The sequence below is a fragment of the Prunus dulcis genome, chromosome 3, assembly GCF_902201215.1.
Source record: "Prunus dulcis chromosome 3, ALMONDv2, whole genome shotgun sequence".
Lineage (NCBI taxonomy): Eukaryota > Viridiplantae > Streptophyta > Magnoliopsida > Rosales > Rosaceae > Prunus > Prunus dulcis.
In genome coordinates this window covers 6,049,167-6,069,683 of record NC_047652.1, presented here as the reverse complement: position 1 = coordinate 6,069,683, position 20,517 = coordinate 6,049,167, and the positions used below count along the sequence as shown (strand labels likewise).

At 34.9% G+C, this 20,517-nt stretch overlaps 3 protein-coding genes across 6 annotated transcripts; all 3 read right to left on the bottom strand.

Annotated features, from left to right (window-relative positions):
• Positions 1 to 863: 863 nt before the first annotated feature.
• On the bottom strand, positions 864 to 2,042 carry LOC117622830 (EPIDERMAL PATTERNING FACTOR-like protein 8). Its single transcript, XM_034353609.1, has 2 exons — positions 1,728 to 2,042; positions 864 to 1,376 (listed from the first exon to the last, which is right to left on the bottom strand). The coding sequence occupies exons 1-2, from the start codon at positions 1,825 to 1,827 to the stop codon at positions 1,126 to 1,128; spliced, it is 351 nt and encodes a 116-aa protein (XP_034209500.1). The 5' UTR covers positions 1,828 to 2,042; the 3' UTR covers positions 864 to 1,125.
• A 6,209-nt stretch (positions 2,043 to 8,251) lies between these two features.
• LOC117621471 (26.5 kDa heat shock protein, mitochondrial) lies at positions 8,252 to 9,867 on the bottom strand. The gene is made up of 2 exons (XM_034351969.1): positions 9,174 to 9,867; positions 8,252 to 8,806 (listed from the first exon to the last, which is right to left on the bottom strand). The coding sequence occupies exons 1-2, from the start codon at positions 9,478 to 9,480 to the stop codon at positions 8,409 to 8,411; spliced, it is 705 nt and encodes a 234-aa protein (XP_034207860.1). The 5' UTR covers positions 9,481 to 9,867; the 3' UTR covers positions 8,252 to 8,408.
• Positions 9,868 to 10,356: 489 nt separating this feature from the next.
• LOC117621472 lies at positions 10,357 to 13,509 on the bottom strand. Of its 4 annotated transcripts, none has more exons than XM_034351971.1 (6): positions 13,228 to 13,460; positions 12,925 to 13,057; positions 11,803 to 12,056; positions 11,270 to 11,360; positions 10,795 to 10,903; positions 10,357 to 10,713 (listed from the first exon to the last, which is right to left on the bottom strand). In XM_034351971.1, the coding sequence occupies exons 2-6, from the start codon at positions 12,927 to 12,929 to the stop codon at positions 10,660 to 10,662; spliced, it is 513 nt and encodes a 170-aa protein (XP_034207862.1). In that variant the 5' UTR covers positions 12,930 to 13,057; positions 13,228 to 13,460; the 3' UTR covers positions 10,357 to 10,659. The 4 variants fall into 4 exon arrangements, with proteins under 4 accessions (XP_034207862.1, XP_034207861.1, XP_034207863.1 ...); XM_034351970.1 differs by having other exon boundaries at positions 11,803 to 12,061; positions 13,228 to 13,459; XM_034351972.1 differs by having other exon boundaries at positions 10,404 to 10,713; positions 10,795 to 10,861; positions 11,803 to 12,061; positions 13,228 to 13,509.
• Between the last annotated feature and the right edge of the window lie 7,008 nt (positions 13,510 to 20,517).

The following is a 20,517-nucleotide window of genomic DNA, read 5'->3' as shown; positions in this document are numbered from 1 at the left end:
AACTTGGAGTTTATATTGGTGGCAGAGGCCTAATTGGGGCTTGGGGCTTCCTCACTATTGGGCTCAATTTCATTCCAAGTTTCAAACTTAGGGCCCAAAGGAGAAAACAATTATAACAAATTCTTTTTTTTTTTCCTTTTGGTTAGGCATCTCCCTCCTCGTACATTACGGTAGTTTAGAATATCGTTTTGTGATTTAGAAAAAATAGGCATCTTGTTAACATTAGTGTCATATTATCAAATGATAAATTTTCACACACAAAAAGCCACTATTTAACAAGAACATATAATTTTTAGGCCGTTCATAAATTATTCATGCAAAAGTTAGCAAAATGAAAAACCGATTAACCATTTCAATATTTTCACGACTATTTCAATGTTTAATACTTGGTCTAAATCAAATATACAAACTGTACCAATACTAAGTGTACCATGATCTTGCTTAGAAAACTTAAAACATTTGATAATTTACATATACATGGGCCAAACTTGAGTAATTAATACTTTGATGATGTTCCCAGTTTCAAGTACTATGCCATTTCAAAGTGTATGAATGTGGACAAAATGCTTACTTTTGAAGTGTTGTCTTTTCCACTGTACACTGTACACTGTACACTGTACACGGGTTGCTTTTATGAATTTTCATCAGCTGCTTAAAGCATGACCTCTCACTGTTTTGGTACAAATAGTTAAGTGCATACATCTGAACCCTTTATTTTGGTAAAAAAGACTGTTAATATGGATATGACATACATGACATCAACACAGTGATGTACTGTTTTGTTACTGCATGCAAACATATCAGTTGCACAAGAATTCATGAAAACAGAAAAGAAAAGAAAAAAGAAAGGAGGAGGAAGCCTGTAAAACAAAGCAGCAGTTGATACTGATAGATAGAAATTAATATATAATTAATCAGTATCTACAAACACATAACAGGTGCACAATGCACATCTAAATGATTGATTTCTAAACTTTTCTTTTTTGAAGTCTTATCTTTTCAGAGCACACCATGCATGAGCTAGAGAGATCAGACCTCGACGGCTTAGGTAGAACAGAAGGTTCACCTAATAATAAGTATATATATGCTAGTTTCTATAAAGGGACAGGTGAAGAATAAGACATCTCAAGGTTGAAATAGCTTATTTCCACATCTGCATTTCCATGAAAGCAAATAATAACTGTCATCTTCTTCTCCATGAGATGACAAGCTGAAGCGCTTTGTTTTGTGAACTGGGATGACCAGAGTAGCAATGCAAGGCCTGCAATTCAAGCACTTGTTTTGACATCCAGGAGGCCTTGAACCCAAAACCATTTTGCTTTGCCTGAATTCATCATCATCACTCTCACTGTTGTTGCTTGAATGCAGAGAATCCACTGGCAATGTTCAAAGCAGAACCAAAACACAACATGAAAAATGAAGAATGCTAGCTACTTAATCAAAAGCCATAACTCAAATAATCTAAATCTTGGTACCATCTAAATAATAAAAAACAGAAAACAGAACAAGAATTTTAATTAGAGAGGTTGGTTTTGAGGAGAGTCAATGAATAAAACACAACCAATTTGAAGAACCCAATTTGTATTTTTCAACTTATAATGAGAACAGAAAGCTCTAAACACAAACAATTGAAAAACCCAATTTGTATTTTTCAGCTTTCAATGAGAACAGCAGGCTCTAAACAGTCTTTTATTAAAGTGGGGTGGTTTAGTTTAGTTTTTTTTTACCTGAGTTGGGAAGCAGAATTGTGAGCAAAAAGATGGAAGCCACAGTGATTATTGCAACTTTGAGGCCATGCACATGGTAGCTTCTGCTTGCAGGAGCCATCAGATGATCAGTCTTTGAAGGATGATGATGCTTCTGATGTTTGTTACAGTGAAGAAAGGGGGATGATGCTGTGCAAGAAGCACAGGAGAAGAGAGGATTGGTGGTTGACAGAGGAAGAGGCTCAATTAATGGAAGCTATTTATATTATTTTAGACATGGTGGAAACAAATGCTGTTTCTTTTCCACACTACATTTCTCTGTAGCCCATGTCTTGCATGCACCAATAAAAAGACTTTGATTTTGTGGAAAATGTAATTTTTTTTTGTCATTTTGGGTACTGTTACCACTGACACAAGGTTTTTAGTGAAAGACTGAAGCGACTATTTGACGATCTTGGGATAGGCAACTTGGTTAATCGATAGTCTGGTAAGTGAAACACTCATCCACCAAATTGCCCTTAATTAGCTTTCTTTTGTTTTTTTTCTCTTTTTTTGCATATCTGAATTTTAAATTTTGATGCAGAAATATTTATCCATAAAAAATAAATAAATAAATAAATAAAAACTTTCTGGTCATTCTGAGTTATCGAAGCGTTTTTTAGAGAAGCACTGATTATTCGTTTATGAAAGAAACCCTCTTAAGTGTTTTTCAAAGAAGCATTTAGATTTCTTATAGGCATAAATACTTATTAGAAAAGTAGTCCGAAACGAGCCCACCATTACTCTCATGTCTGATTCTGCATTGGTTTTTTTTTTTTTTTTCCTGCAAGGACCTATTTCCAGAATTATTACAAAATATTCGATGGAGCAAAAATGCTAGCTACCCGCATTCAATTATGGTATGGAATAATAGAAATAGTCCAAACACTTCCTACAGTCAATGGTTGTCTCTTTCTGTTTGGTGATTGAAAAAGCTGATTGGATTGCCCAATTTTTTACCATTTGTGGGTACAAAGGGAGAAGAGAAAACAAAGTAGAAGATGCGTATTTTGGATAACAACACTCAACAATAATATCTTATGAAGTTTTTGTTGGAAGTTTGAAAGCAAATGTCCCACATTGGAGAAAACAAAAGGTTCTATTTGCTTCATAAGCATGAAATATTAACATCAATTAAATAAAGATTGGTGGGCTGATGGACTTGGTAGTGAAGACTATCATGGTTGGCTTGCTTGATTAATATTAATATTTAAATAATCAAGGGGTCTCTGGAAAATAAAAGAAATATACCTAGCCCGAAATTAAAATAATTATTTTTTAATTTTCGGATTTCTTTTGGCTAGAAGTTAAATTCAAACCAGAAAGACTTATCTTTTTGTTTGAATTTGAACAGGTATAACTGATACCAACTGCTATTTTGAAGGGGTGTAATTCTATTATAAAACCACAAGTCCTAGGCCATAAGACGTATCTCTTTTTCCTAAAACTATCTCATATTATTTTAAAGTTACCAACTGTATTGGAGAGAAGCACACCAACGTTCGCCAGAATTCAAGGATCCGGTGCTGGACCCTTGAATTATAGATAGTTGAATCCTGGGAGATAGACGCCTGTTGAACTTCAAGCACTGAGAAGAGGCGAAATTCTGTCTTTAGGACATTGCGAATACGCAAGCCTCTATCTTCAATAAAAGTCAGTATTCTGTACTTAATTTATATTTGCACATTTATACAGATTTCGTAATTTTGCTACTGTTTATATTTTAAGAGTTGTGCAATAATATAGTGATCCTATAGTATAAAACATTTACTAATTATATTCTAACAGTTTTATATACACACATCATATATGTCAACAACAAAAAGTATATACACATCATATACAAAATCGTATATACAGGTATATATATTTATTATATATCTTGATTTACCCGGTTATGTGTGTAATTTACACATTTTTTTATGAAGAAAAAAAAAAAAGAGATGCAACATGAGGACTTTTCAAGAATTTTACACATTTTTTTTGTTAACCATTTATGCATATAAAATTGTACCACGACGTCTTGATGTTCATCTCTCATTGGTTTGATGTTTCGCTTCTATACGAGCAGGCAAAGAATCTTCATATTGATGACATCTTTGTCAAACATAAAACCGATGACTCACCTAGTTAATATTAGAAAATGAAGTTGAAAACGAGAATGAGGATAACGTATGTAATGGATGACTGAGATTAAAATTCATGAGCTAGTCCTTAACATCGCTATTAAGCGACCTTTAAACTAAGATTATAAACTTTTTTTTCAATACTAAGGAAAACTCTGCAATCCAAAACCTTGTAAACTCAAATACATACGTAAATTATGTGCATTAGGAAAATTCAGATGATTTTGCGTTGGTTTCTTAAAGAAGCAAGTTGATAATATATTAAACAAATCTAATCACCGACAGAGAAAGTGCTTTAACGGACTGTTTTAGAGCAGTGTATAGGAGAATCCAAGTAATAACTGATCACTGCAATAGACAACGTGCAAGCTATAACTGACCTTGTAAACCCTCCAGATGCACACTTGGTAAAAGCAAACACCAAACAGTTCTAAGATTTTTCACCAAAAAATGTAAACACCAAACAGTTCTTAAGATTTAAGAAAGCTGGAGGACCTGAGGTTTTTCGTTGCCTTTTTACAGCTTTTAGACTTTACTTACACAACAAGAAGGAAAATTAACTGCCTCTTGGGAAACCTGCAATATTTAACCTTTTCTTTCTTCTATTTCAACCTTCTCACTTTTCCAAAGAACTTGTTTCAAAAACTTTGCCATCTTCTCTTATCCCCAAAACCTATAAAAATAAGAAAAAAGAAAGAGAAGAAGAAGCAACCATGTGAGTGTGACAAAAAAAAACCCCTCTATTCAATTTAGAAAATCCCTGCTCTTATAGCCTCAAGTTAAAAGAATGTTCCAAAAAAACAAATTTTTTTTAGGGCATTTCCTATCGAGAGAAACAATAACATACTAAACTCACACATACTACACGGAAGTTAGGACTTGAACACTAATATAATGATGAATTGGTAGTTAATTTTGCTAGTTTTCGATAAGCAAAATATATATAATTAAAGATTTTTCCCCTTGCAGGGTTTGCAGCGTTGCAGCTACTACATATATGCAAAAGGACATTGTTCCTCGTTAAATTCAAAACACCAATGAAAATGGTAAAGAAAGTGAATTGTTATTCTTGGTCAATTTTCCATAAATGGCAGTCTTACATGAATTGTACAAAGCACCAATTCGGGGAACATAATAGGTCTCCTTGTCTCAGAGTTGGCCCCAAATGATCGGCGCGATTCTAGCTACTCAAACAAATCTACCACTTTCTCCTTTTTGCTATAAGCTTTTCACTCTTGTACCCACATTTATGATTCATGAAGGAGAAGACTCAAACATTGACAATATCGGGTGAGAGTAACTACTACTATATAATCCTTTCTCTGTCAATAAGATACTAGACTCGTCCACTACTATGCGATGCATAGAGAAAACTCACATGCACTTGTTATGTACAATGAATTTTTCTTTATTTTAACATCACGTGACATCTCACACATCGCATTAGAGAGATTCAGAAACATCCAATTCATATAACCGGAATAACCAAATCTTTCTCGTGACACACAACAGTATAGATTATAATAACATCCTATGTGTTTAGGAGTACATAAGCTCAAAATTATGAAAGATGAACAAATAGAACACAATTATGTCAGTTGGGATCAAAGTATTTAGCAAAGTTTAGGGCTTTACTATGATGTAATTGTCTTTCTATTTTTGTGGTATCCTTGACTTCGGATGTTTGTAATACTACATTGAACATAAAATTCAAGATTATAAAATCAAATTATCTAGAAGATAGAAAGAAAAAGTAAATGTAAATAAAATGATCTATGCTTCTGTAACAATAAATATATATATATATTTATATATATATATATTAATTTCGATTTCTTGGACTACGGGGGTTTAAGAAATTTGTGGTCACTCACTGTTGGATATAAATTCAACGGTTCACTCATCTTGCACTCCTTTTAAGAAATTTTTTTGAACTACTGGATGTTACATCTAACGGTGGATGATTATAGTCTTTTGAACTCTTGTAGTCCAAGAAATCGAGACTGATATATATTTTACTCTAAAAAGTAAAAAGTAAGGAAGACAAGACAGATGCTATGCCTTTTCACATGTAGTTGTACTTCATACTGTTCAAATCACAAGCATAACGTCATTCGGGTTACTTTCTTTCATCTTTTTCTTTCTTTCTTTTTCTTTTTTGCGTTTTAATTTGAACAAGAAAAAGTGGCATTTGTCAAAGATTTTAAATTGGACCGGGAGACTTTTACATTTCCAATTAAAGAAATTCTATTTCATTTACTCTTCCAAGGGTGGTTCGCGTACAGAGTTGACACTCTTGGGCACCAGAGGATTGTGTGTTCTTGATGAAGCAAAAAGCTCTTTTGCAACAGCTGCTCATCAATTTCGGCCTCCCACTTGTAACAGTGCGGCCTCTGTCAAAGCTTTCAAATTTTGCTTTTGATTGTATTGGTAGTTTTTGTTTAGGAGATTCACTATTATACCCAATATAGGAGCTCAAATTAGAAAAATACCTTATATGAAATGGATTTTAGAAACACACTCAAAACCTATTTACAAAATAACAAAGAAGCTTTTAACTTCTTATAAATTACAAAACTGCCATCAATTTCTTAAAACAAGTCCAACCCCAAAATCTCATAAAAATACCCAAAACACTCAATAAAGCATCAAAGTAATTTAATAATTAATATTAAATTCAATAAAATCAGCTGTTATTTTTTGGGTTTATTTAAAGAAATTCATTGGTATAAGATTTATTTATAATATTAATGTTAAGAATGGGTATATCACTAAATATCTCTTTTTATTTTATTTAGGGCTATTATTATTATGTTGTGTTATTTTTTTAAATAGTCCTCAAATTTATACCCAAATTACATTTTGATTTCTCAACTAAATTATTCGTTTAAATGGTCCAACTAACACTTTATTAATCGGCGCATTGGTCCGTTACATTCGATCAAAATTACCGTCAAATATGGGAGTAAAATAGTTCAGTTAAATAAAATAGTAAATAATTAAATACTAAAAATCAAAAGAAAAAAAAACCTAGCTCCCTCTCCAACCTCCTAGTCCCCAGCGCCCATCTTCTCCTCACCACAATCCACCTCAATTCTCTTCCCCTCCCTACCTGTCCCCTCCTCCTCTCTCCCTCTATCTCCCTCTATTTCTCTCTTCAAACTTCTATTGGGCTGCAAGGTTCTTGGTATGTTCTCAGAGAAAGAGAGAGCTCACCTCCTCACTTTGAAGGTATGAAACAGAGATAGCATAAACAAGTAGTGGGTTTTGCGGCATGGGTCTCTGGCTTTTTCCCTAATCTGTTTGCCAAGAGTTGCAGACCCCACGATGGAACATTGTTGGACTAATGGGATTGGGATGGGGATTGGGATTGGGGTTGGGAGGATGAGATGGGGGTTGGGATTGGAGTGGGGAGGATGAGATGGGGGTGGGGTTGGGTCGGTGTTTTTTTTTATTGTTTTTTTTATAGTTTTTAATAAATTTAAAAATGAAATAAATTTTGTAATAAATTTTAATCATATATTTTTATATTTTTAAGTTGTCAAAAGTCTTTTTTACTCTAACAAATATAGCAAGTGCTGCTCACATGACTAAATTTAACAAAAAATATAACGGTATGACTAATGTGCTGATTAATAAAGAGTTGTTAAACCATTTAAAAGAATAATTTAATTATAGGACCAAAATACAATTCGAATATAAATTTGATGACCATTTGAATAAATAACTCTTATTATATTTTTCCCTGTCACTTTAGATCATTTGTATGTTGTATATTAAATACATACAATGTAACAATAGCTTGAGAAAAATCGAAATTCTATTTTATTTTAAAATATTTAAGCTACAAGTACCTCACACCTTATAATTTTAACTATGAACAAACGAATCAAAAGGGATTTTCTTCTCAATGACGAAAATCTCATCATTTGACGGATTTCGGACCAATATTAAACTACAAGGACAAAAATGGGGATAAACTACATGGATCCATTAGTATTATTTGACCTTAAAATAACTGAAAAGTTACGAAGTGAGTCAAGAGAGCTCTCCTCCTTGTGGACAAAGCATGACATGTTTAGTAGAGGAAGACTATATAAACTAGATTACTAACATTTGTCCAAAATATAGAAGAAATTGTGTCTTTTTCTGTTGTTGTCAAAGTTAGAAAGGGAGATAGATTTTTATCACAGTGCCATTGAATTTCAAACTTGAGATTACTGATCTACAAATTACGACCATTTTACATTAGCAAAAATTGTCTTCATTTTAAGGCTTCTAACAAATAGCCCAAAAATAAAATGCCTAGAGGCCGAAGACCACAAATTTGTATTTGTTATCAAATATAACTACGAGGAAGAATAATGAAAAAGCAAATCGAAAAGAAATGCAACACACACAATTTTATTCATCTCTCATATTTAAACATTAGATTTCGTTCACATGAAAAGATCCAACATCCATCTCAAGATGAACAAATACATACATAAACACACACATTAATATATAGAGCCTCAAAAGATCGATCAGATTCTCATCATTGTACATTCACCTCCTTCACATCCTTCTTTGGCTTCTCAGTTCTAGGAATGGTGATGGTCAGAACCCCATCCTTCAGCTCTGCCTTTATATCATCGACTTTGGCATCGTCAGGCAGCTGGAGGATGGTGTCATAGTAGCCATATCTCCAACCCTCCAATCCTTCTTCCTCCTCTTCTTTGTACTCTCCTTTGATTTCCAAAAACCCATCATGAACAATTATCTTCACATCCTCCTTCGCAAGCCCTGGCACATCGTACTGCAGTTTGTAGCTGTCACTTTTCTCTTTGACACGCCCGGAGAGTGACCAGGGTGATATGTTGAGGTTGTCAAGCAGCCTGTTTATGTTCTCTGTTGCTTGCACCAGTGCATTTCCAAGGCCCGAGGGAAAGAAATCTAAGAAAAGAATGTGTTAGCAAATTAATTCTCACTTAGACATTGCTTTTTCAATAGTTTTAGTTAGTCACATTTGGGTTATAAATATGAAAAACAAGCGTTATCTTCAACTGAAAGTTGTGTCAAACTATCAATCTGAATCACACCCTTTTATACAAATTAAATAGGAGTGAAAATAGCCGATGATTCAGATTTATACAAATTAAATAAGAGTGAAAATAATCGATGATTCAGATTTATAGTCTGACAACATAATATACTAGAGTTAAATTGTACACTTAAACCTAATTAATTAAATCATTACATTTAAACATGATTAAACAAGAGTCTAAAATGATCAAAGATCTATAAGGGAGTGAAAAAGTACCATAAAGGGCAGGAACGAAGTTTCTGTCGCTGTCCCTCCAAAGTCCCCTCCTACGTTGCCTTCTAGGAAACAACCTAGACCTTTTACCTTGAGAAACAGCAACATCTTTGTTCTCTGATTTCTCACCAGACACCTTCTCATTAGCTTCTGTACTAAATCTCTTCACAATCTCATTGCCAACTCTGCCTCTGCTCTCATCAACAGTGCTCTCATTAACACCATGCCCCAGCACAGAAGCAGCAGAAAAAGAAGCTGGAGAAAGCACCCTCTGGTGCAAGTTTCTCAAAGCCAAACGCGCCAAAGCCATTTCACAAACTTGGTTTTTGAGTCTGAAGAAAGTGATTGGGGGTTTTTGTTGTACGGCTGGTTTGGTTAGATGATGTTGGTGGAGAAAAGGAGGGCGGTGGCAGTGAATTTAGACAGGGTTGTGTGTTGGGTGCTTTTAGTTTTGGAGAATTGTAGAAGGGTCTGAGAAGTTCTGGTAGTGTCCTAGGTATGAGAGGACACGTCAGCAATTGAAGGTTGGTGATGTTCTTGATCCTTCTCAAACATGCCGATGGATCAGATCAACTATGACCCACGAGGAATGGAATTTGTAGATTTTTTTGAGGTAAATGCATCTCATGCCACGTCTTTTCACGTTGTTTACTTGGTTTCTTTTGACTTATGTCATGTTTACAGATTATGTGGCATTTTTATTTATTTTTAATACAAACAATAATTTAAATTAAAAGAGATTTTCTCACACACTATAAAAATGTCATAATAATTCAAACTTAAAAACACTGATCCGCAGGTCATTGGAAAAGACCTCGTTAGCAATTATGTGGCATTTTTTTATTTTCCACCAAATTGTGTAGCTTTCCAGTCATCCATTAGAAAATTAGGAAAAAGTTACCAAATGTAGAAAACTAAGAAATGTAGAAGGGTGGATGTGGCTGCTGCTTTTCACAAAAATCTCATGCAATGGAGACAACCATGTGAAACCACATATGCATACATACACAAAAAGAAGATTTTCTTTTGGTTCATTAACACAAAGGCTCATAATATTTTACGCCAGCAAGCGTGTGGTAAATCCTTATATTCATCTGTTTCTAAATATATTTCATTTTCGATAAAAGAACCTCTTTTTACCGTAAAGCTTATGTTCACCGCACAAACTCAAAAGACAAAGCACAAATTGCGGCATGTCAAATTATCACTCTGATGAAATTTTGCAAATGGAAGTTGAGAATTTTGCAAAACCGCCCACCTGAATGGTGGCAGAAGCCAATCCTATAAATCAGTATGAATGCAGTAAAAGGGCACATCTAAAAGGCCCTGGGAGTTAAAATCCAAGGAGAAGCAAGCAAAAAATGATGTTATAGTCAATGTACACGCCATGCTATCGCTTCCTAGTTGCTAGGAGGCAGTAAAAATGTCACAAATACTTGGATCAACTTCCGTAACTAGCCAACTTAAAAATCTCTAGTACCTCGGCTGCTCAATCGTACAACCCCTCTTGCTCCCAAACGTCAACAAGAAAATCTACCATTTCCTGTTAATATCAAAAGCAGCAAATAATTAGATAGTCTGTTTCTGAGGATTACAACAGGCCTGCAGAGGAAGAGAGACTCACAGGGAGAGGAATAGGCTGAGGGAAAGGCTTGTTACTCCCAAGTAAACTTTCATACGACGCATTCCAACTGCAAAGGCAGAACGATTTAACCATGCTGAGACAATGAGTGCTGACAAAGTACAGAAAGGTACTCATGAATACTCATTGCCTACTTTACAGAGAATGAAGTATGCAGTCAAACACAATTTCCGACTTACTATGTGCAATGAAACTCGGAATGAAGAAACACAGAACATAGAAATTCTAACATTTATTGTTTTCTAATATAAAGAATAAATATATTGTGAGGAAAAAAATTTCTTTTTGTCGGAAGTGAAAGACAGGTAGTTGTATTCAATTGTCTATCAATTACAACAAAAATAGTGGATACCATGTATTTGGTTACGCCTTAAAAGCTAAATAGTTCTTTCTGGCAGATCTAAACATAAGAGGTCCACTAATCTTGAGTAGATGAAGGACAAAAGAAGCAACTTACCTTAATTTGGGTTCTCGAATTTGCTTTGCCGGGCTCTCAGACTTTTTATTCCCTACCCAACGCTGCCTAGTCTGGTTCCAGAGAAGAAGACCTGCAGCAGAGATCCCAAGTAAGATAACTTTAACAAGGCTCCACACACACACACATTTGTCAAGGCAAGAAGAGCAATGGAAGAGAGAGATATGAATATAACAAAATGACTAGAACACAAAGTGATCTACGAGTCTTGGAATCATGGCAAATATATTAACTGTAAATTACACCTTACAAGATCGTGTCTGCAAGGAGATCTAGTAGGCAAAAGTGCGCAACAAATTGGGAAACGGGCTGTTAGTAACACAAATTTTGATTGACTCCACTAAAGGTAACTATACTGCCAATGCAGCTCAGTCTTTAGGAATGTCCATGAGGAGTCCGAATATGACCCACCTGATAGCCAGTCGATAAACCCAGTTTCCAATTTAACCATCTCAGACATATGCACATGCAAATCCAACAAAGTCTGACACCTCAAAAAGGAACAAAGAACTTGCCATGATTTACAAACTCAGAAGGGGTGGTATTGCTGCCAGAGCCACCATGTGGATCAAGCGTCTGGTTTGTGCTGATTGATGACATGCTTCCTTGCGACTGAACTGCACTGTTGTCCATATCCCACGTGCTGGTGGTCCAGAAGTCCTCTGATATGCTTGGTTTATTTATTGTCCGACTTTCGTTTAATAATCCTTCTGGTGGCTCATTCACTGAATTTTTCAGTGTGGTCTTACCATGGCATGCTAGACAGCCACTGCTCTGTTACAAATCACATCTGATTCTGTTAGAAATCATGTATACTCATATAATTTAACAATACCGACTAATACAAACTAAACATCAAATCCTAGTCAAAGTCCAAGCGATAGTTTGGTAAAACCACTGCCCTTAGAAAATTTCACCAGTCACAACTACAATTTTTTCCTTCGAAAAGATGAGAATCGCTATTGTCAATACAAAAGTAGTGTGACAAGTGAACCCTGAACAGAAAATTCCTTGAAAATAATTACAGAGGGGCTCAACATAAGCAGAAAACCACACAATGGCACTGCACTGACAGAATTCTAGCTCCTGGTGTCAGCACAAGTTATGAGTACTCAGCTAAACTTCTTAATGAGGATATGCTTTAAATCCAAATCCCAAAATCCAGTTTAACGAAGACCATTACGAAACAGCCTTATTAATAATAATCAGAAAGAAATGTTGAACCTTTGTTGCTTGGCATCTGAGGAATGTGAGCCTCTGCTTAACGGTACCTTACACAGAATTTAATCTAATTGAATTGACAATTTGATAGTTTTCTCTATCAAGTCCAACAGTATACAATTCCCAATTTATCCTGTTTACTTAACCATATACAATCATATTACTAGGCTAAGCTAAGTGGGTAAAATTCCTAGAAACTAAAATCCAGGTATAAACCCACAAATCCTATTTCCTATTCATAATTTCTCAACCCAACCATACAACCCATTTCCTCTTCTCCACCCAACAATCAAATCAATTATTGACAACAAAGATAACGAATGAAGAAAACTCACATAAAGTCAAAACCAGAAATTTCATTCATCCACACAATCTAATGAAATTTCACAACCCAGAAAAGGAATCAGAAAACTTACCCCATGCATGCAATACACGAAATACCCAGAAAGCAATATCAGATCTACTGCAAGGATTTCCCGGGAATGTAAAATCAATTCAGCAAAATCCGATTGAAAATTGATTACAGGAAAGAAAACCAGAGAGCCCTTCCTAAGAATCCAAACAAAAAACAAGAAAAATCGATCACAATTGAACAACGAAACTCAACAAAACTATAAAGAACAAGAGAGAGAGAGAGAGAGAGAGAGAGAGAGAGAGAGAGAGAGAGAGAGAGAGAGAGAGAGAGAGAGAAGTAAATCTTTGATGGCATAGAAACTGACCCGTGAGAAAATGTTTCTTTCTGTTATATTACTCTCGCCCTCTCGCTCTCAATCCTGAAATCAAATTCCAAAGGCATCGACTTCCTGAAGCAACGCCCAGAAGAAGAGATGGCCCTTTGGATTCTTTGAACTTTGCTTCTTCTTCTTCTTCTCTGGCAAATGGCAATTATTGGGAAACGGAAGGGAAAGCTACGACTGAGATGGGAAGATTTATATAATGGGATTGGTCAGTGGGAAGCTTGGATTCTCACCATTTAATTATTTTGCGTGGGACTTTTACCTTACCTGTTTTTACATTTTAGACCCCAAATTTGGTCAGTTACCCTTTTGTTTTTTGGTCAATCAGTTTCCCTTTTGTTTTTAGACAAATAATTTTTTTTAAACCCAAAAAAGAAAAGAAAAAAGAAACAATCCATTTTCTTATAGGGATGAAAATTTAATAAATAGGAAATTACAGCTCCCTCCCCAACATTTTTCCCTCCAACGGCCACAGTTGTTCGGGTGCTTTTCGAATGGCTAAAAGCACTTCTAACAATGTTTATCAGGAAAGTGTAGAAGCACTTATGGGTCATAGAAGCGCTTTTTCTTCAAGAAGCACTCCTAACTGCTTTTTCAATAAGCACTCCTAACTGCTTTTTTCAAGAAGCACTCCTAACTGCTTTTTTCAAGAAGCACTCCTAACTACTTTTTCAAGAAGCATATGAATTTTTTTTATTAATAAAAATTCAAGATTTTGATAATAAAAGCGCTTTTGTTGTAAGCGCTTATGAGCAGAAATAGTTCCTAAAGAAGTCGTCTCAAACAAGCCCTAAAGGGGCACCAGTGTGTTGCTTGCCAATAACTCTCCGACGCTCAAATTAGTAATTTTTGGAAGTGGTGTCAGTAATGAAGGGTGAAAATGGTTGTTGGGACAATCTTGGTAATCTTGTAAATGACATTAGAAGACATAGGCCATCTCCAGTCATGGGCTATATCCCAAATATAGCCCTAAAATAATGCAAAACTCATCTGACAGTGTTTAGCAGAAAAGTTTAGAAGTGCTTTTGAATTATAGAAGCGTTTTTTAGAAAAGCACATGCTATGTCCATCTTCAGGAAGCACTCTTGAGTGCTTTTCCAAGAAGCATTTGGATTTCTTATGAAAATATTACTATCTTTATGTACTTCTATTGTTTCCAATCTCGAAGTAGCTTGGGAGTTGGTTCTCACATGATCTATGTCCAGCATTGGTCACTGATTCTTATGGATCATGTGGGTGGGATTCAAATGCATGGAGTTTTTATCAAAAATAGCCAAAATTTACCCCCTACTTTTATAAATGTCAGTTTTTATAAAACTTTCAAAAATAGCAAAAAACTCACCTAAAAATACTCAAATGCCCTCAAAACTAAAACCCACAAAAACCTAAAAAAGCAAAACATGGAAACATGCAATCTCTGTTATCATTTGATTTCAAACATAAAAACTTCCCTATGTTGTCTATGTCATTGCGCTCGAAGCTTTGGTAGAATCTGTTATTGGCAGCCATGCTGATGTTATCACCATTGGAGGCCACGCACAACTCTTTGTCAGTCATATATGGAGTTCAAAGTTGCTAATTAGATTCCAATATGAACTTCGTTTGTGCAAATAATCTTGCGGAAGAATATTCGCTTCTAGATCCTTCAACCTTCGATCTTCCTTCTCTATCTTCCTCGATTCATGTAAAAAAGATTAGAGTAAATAGACCACACCTGGGGGGGTGTTGGCCAAATGCCCTCCGATGCCTAAGTCAGTTCGAGTGTTTGTAGGAAAACAATAGCTAAGCAAAGGGTACGGAGTTGTATATATGGTGTGAACCGGGCGGCAGGAGCCGTGTGTGGTGGTCGGAGCCGTGTGGAGAAAATATAGAGAGTGGAGAGGGAGAAAGGGCTTCTGGTATTTTTCTCGGATATTAGGAGTAGGTTTAGATGTACCTTGAATGATGAATGAGGTCGTCTATTTATAGGAGCTTTGGGGCTAGGGTTTCGTAGAGAATATGCTGAGTTTATTCTCTACCCAAATTCGTAGGGATCGAGTCGGACTTAGATAATATCTGAATTAAATGATATTATCTCCTTTTATGAAGATAATATCTGAATTAATGATATTATCTTCTCTTTATTATGATAATATACGAATTAATGATATTATCTTATTAAATAAAGATAATATCACATTAATTAAGATATTTATCCCAATTAATTAATTAGCCAAATAAACTGGTTCAATTAATTAATTTAAGAAATAATCTTCTTTTCCACGTGGCGTGCTGTGATTGGAGACGAAAATATTTGCTCCCACAAACTTCAACCTTGTTAAATATATAATACAAATATATGGCTTATTAGAGATAATTAAGTAATTAGATAATGGAGATGAAGGAGATTATAGAACAAAAGCTTTGCTTCAACTCAATGTTGGGTGGATGCAGTACTCGTAGTACACTAGAACTCAATGCCACTTATAAATAATAATGGAGGGACTAGCTAGGAATCAAGTCATATTCATGGTTCAACTCCTCCAATGATATAACATGGCATCAAACCTTTGTTTTTATGTTTAAAATCAAATTGAAAACAGAGATTGCAGATTTTTCTTTTTAAGTTTTTGTGAGTTTTTACTAGGGGTGGGCACTCAAACCGGCAAACCGGAAATTCAAGCCGAACCACACCGAACCAAACCGGAAAAAAACCGAGTTGACCAAAAAGTCAAAAACCGAACCGGACCGGTTTGGACCGGTTTTGGATCCGGTTCCATGTCTTCAAAAATCGAACCGGGCCGAACCGAACCGGTGAAACTAAAAAAATATATAATTTCAATATATATTTATATTTAATGCTATATTTTTAATTTCACTAAAAAAACTTAATATTTATCCAAGTTCAATGTCAAAATATCTCTCTTTTCTCACTTTAATATTTATTTTTTTATATGAAATTGAATAATTTGTTAATTTTCAAGTAAAAAAATAATATTTCAGTTGAGAATTGTATTACAAAACAATTTTAAAAAATAATTTTTATAATCCGGTTCAAAATCGAACCGGAACTGAAACCGGACCGAAATCGGTTCAAACCGAACCGAACAGTTTTTGAATTTTTTTAATTAAAATCGAACCAAACCAAACCGCATGAATACTATCGGATCGATTCTAATTTGAGGCAAAAACTGGTTCAAACCGAACCGTGCCGACCCCTAGTTTTTACTTCTGACCACGTTTGAGTATTTTTTAGGTGAGTTTTTTGCTATTTTTGAAAGTTTTTATTAAAACTGACATTTATGAAAGTATGGGTAAATTTTGGCACCTCAATAATACCAAAATAATAAACAAACAAGAGATTCAAAGTACTCATACCTATACAACAAATTCTACAAAAATCCCTAACCAAATAGCACCTCAATCTCAAATATAATCAAAAAAACCTAAAACAAAAACAAAAACTACATCAAAGAGTTGAAAAATCAACTTATAAAAACCGAAAAAATAACTAGAAAATTCAAATAACAATTTGATCAAGAAAATACATACCTCAACAGCAGAAAAACTTAGCTTCACGTCAAAACATGAAAACTGCAATAGAAGAAGAAGTTCGAAAACTGCACTGCAGTTTCTAGAAAAACCAAAAGTTCTCATATTTAAGTGGGATTTTCAATTTAAAAAACGTAATCTTTGATGCTTCATTATTGAAAAACAAACTATATTTCATAATATCATATATAATTATTAATGTTCATTAGATTCTACTTCCAATGCTAGGAAATAATAAAATAATTTAATCAATTGTAATTAAATCAAAAATGCAATGTAGTGTTTGCAAAACTGCAACGTCGTGTATGTAAAATTGAAATGCAACTGTCTGAAAATTCACTGAACTATCTCTAACATAAGCAATCATAAACTGAATTCACCCACAAACTTAGACCTCGAAATCAGTAATGTAGTTCATGCCATAAACTTGAAATTAACAATTATATCTCCATTATAATTTGGTAGCCCAAAGTGTATTACTGAAGTGGTGGCAGTTTTTTGTCCACCTCTGAGTAGAACAATAAAGAAAAAAAATTCGAACATAAACTCAGATTTGACAAAAAATACATACCTCCTAATCAATGCAAGCTTCAATTCAAAGGCCACAAGAAATCCAAAACTTTCAACAAATTTCAAACGACCGCACACTAAAAGAACCTGAAATCACACAAAAAATTGAACAGAAAAATCGCACTGATTTGCTGTATGAAATTAGAAGAAGAAATGGAAAAGAGAGGAACAGGGCTCGTAAAACGCAAACCAAAAGCTAAAGTTTACTTGGATTTGTTTTTAGCTATATTTCAACCTTTTCTCCTACGGCTTTTGACGATTGGATTTCTCGAGTCTACTTTCCATGCTTTGACTACCTTCATCTGGTACAGAAGAAAAGAACAGATGCGGCTTTTGACGGATGTTCTGAGGTTCAGCAGATGCTCAGGCTTTAAAGGATAAACCGATCCTTTCACCTAAAAAATTAAACCGGCCCAACAAGGCTGACTTGCAGTTTGGCATTTAAGAGGATCCCCAACCGTCAAAAGTGTCACATAAACATGTAGCGATTAGAAATAATATCTTATATCACTCCAATCGAATTATCAAAGATGATCTAGAATGAAGACTGAACTTCCAATCGTTACTTTTGATATCTAAAAAATAAAATGTTAAATGAATACTTTATTATTTTTAGAAGATAATTGGCTGTTACTTTTGACCAAACCTGGCATGATGGCATCAAGGGACTGAATAATACACCTGGTATATGAACTCAACTAAATCTTGTCCCAATCGATTGCGATTGGCTATATGACTCGTTTTGCTACAACAGAGGGAATGGAGCTGCTAAGAGGGCAACAATAGAACCCGATTTATTGGAAGAGAAGACTATAAAAAATCTGCTCAGAATTCCTTCCTTACCAACTAATCAGGAACCACAAGATTTAAAAGGCACCGTTATATCTTTTGTTAATTTTTTTTTTAAAACATGCAATGATTCTCTAAACATTCACATGATCTAAATGTTTTTTTAGTTGTAAACAGGACGATTTGGAATATCTGGGGAAGGTAGTGGCTGGTTCCATTGTGGCTGCAGCTGTTAAGTATGGAAGCATAGGTTTTCCGGAGATAACCAGACCCAACTCCTGTCATTGTAGCCATTTTCTTTTTGATCAAGCAGAGCCATGCATGCAGAGGGGCGAAGCTTGGATAGGAAAACCCTCGTGACAAGTTTCACTCACTTTCTTAGCCCTGTATTTCACCAATTTTGTGGAGCTGCTACAAGAATTCCAACGATTTCATCCACATCCATTTGAAAGCACTTCCTGTAACATCCATTTGGTCTACTTGAAAGAAAATTCAACTGCCGTGAAAATCTTCAGTTGCTGAGATAAGAAAATCCCATATTACATGAAAATCAGATATAAAAGCCAGTGCATTAGTGTAGCCAGTTGACCATGAGCAATGTGTCAGTCCTTTTGTGTCCGAGTTAGATTCCTCTCGTCATAGATTAGAGTAGTTTAGACTATCAAGAGTTGATAATTGAATTATTGGCTATACTGTACATATTATCTGATATTTCAAATCAGAGTGATATATAACATCACAAAGATTATAATATAATATAACATCTCAATAGAGTTGATAATTGAATTATTGGGTATAATGTACATATTATCTGATATTTCAAATTAAAGTGATATATAACAATATCTTAACAGAGATTGTAATATAATATAACATCTCAACAGAGTTCATGATTGAATTATTGGCTATACAGACATATCGGATATTATAATTATTTTCCCTACTGTGCAACATACGCTCTTCCAACAAGATTATCTTCAAAGTGTGAATTCAAATGAGACTTCTCTCTTTGCATGCTAGAAAATACCTTCAGCTGCTGACATAAGAAAATCAAAACTTTCTTCAACTTCAATAATTGTAGATAGAATAGATATAATTTATGCACAACATTCATCGTATAAGCAGTAGAGTATGTACCTGGAATTTGGAAATGGGGGTCATCAGCACAGATTTAAGCCTGGCCAGGTAGGGCCAGTCCTAGCCCGAGACAATTTTTGAGAAATTTTTTAATACCTACATAACCCAATGAGTTTGGTAAGAGTTGTCTTGCCAATCCCTCCCATCCCTATAATAGGGATGACAAGGCAGGTCGCCCCTCCTTGACCACTGCCACTGAGCAACTTTGCTACTACTTTGTCCTTTTCGTCGACTCGACCAAATGTCTTATCAACGAAAGAAGAACTTTTTTGTCGTTCAATTTGTTCAATTCCTCTTTTCGTGGATTGAAAGTCATACTTTTGTCTTTCACTAGCAATCAGAGGTAATCTTTCATTTAGTTCTTTTATCTTCACAACAATGTCATTATGACGGAGAACTACTTGACGGCGAAAACAAAACCAAGGGGCAGGAATGCAGAAACATACCTTCTTGGTAATACTAGTACTACCAGCATTACCAGCAGCTTTTTCTTGTTGCTGAATTTGTTGTTTTAGGATTTCAGTACTCCACACGTCCAACAGGTCGTCCATCTCGTAGGATACATCCTTCAACCTCTCTAGCCATTGTCTCACGCCCACCTCCTTCACCTACCTCTCCTCTGCATTCTCGAGCACAACTTCAATATCTTTGAAATTGCTGGTGAGTTTTGCCACTTCTTTCTTAACACCCACAACTAGTCTGACCTCTTGTTTGATGATTGAGGCCAACTGTTTTGTGAGCATGGAAATGAGTGCTTAAGCCATTTGTTTGCTCTAGAAATGGATTTCTAGTGGAAGAAAAAGAAATGGAAAAGGAAGAATCTTTTAATGCAAATGATAACAAGGTAGTGTTGGGAATTGTTGTAGGCATTCTCATTTCTCCCCAGCTAGTTTTATAATGTTGAGGGTGATAAAGAATGCTTGTAAGTCAATTCAAGCACCACGACGACAACAAACACACACTTGCCAAATTAGTGGCATTTTGTGTAATTTTGATGTTTTTAAATTACATTATTGTAAAATTAGGTACTACTTTTTGGTCTTTGGCCTTATGCTAATTATGTGAAATTGTATTCCTATTTCCAAATTAGTAAACTATATAGTGTCTTAAACTGAAAGCTCCATTTACAATGTAAATAAGGAAGTGCTCCCCATTTGGATTCAAATAAAAATACTAGAAAATCAAATTCCCACCAAATCAAAATATGAAAAATCGGTTTTAGTGCAAAATACGATTTAGGCTAAA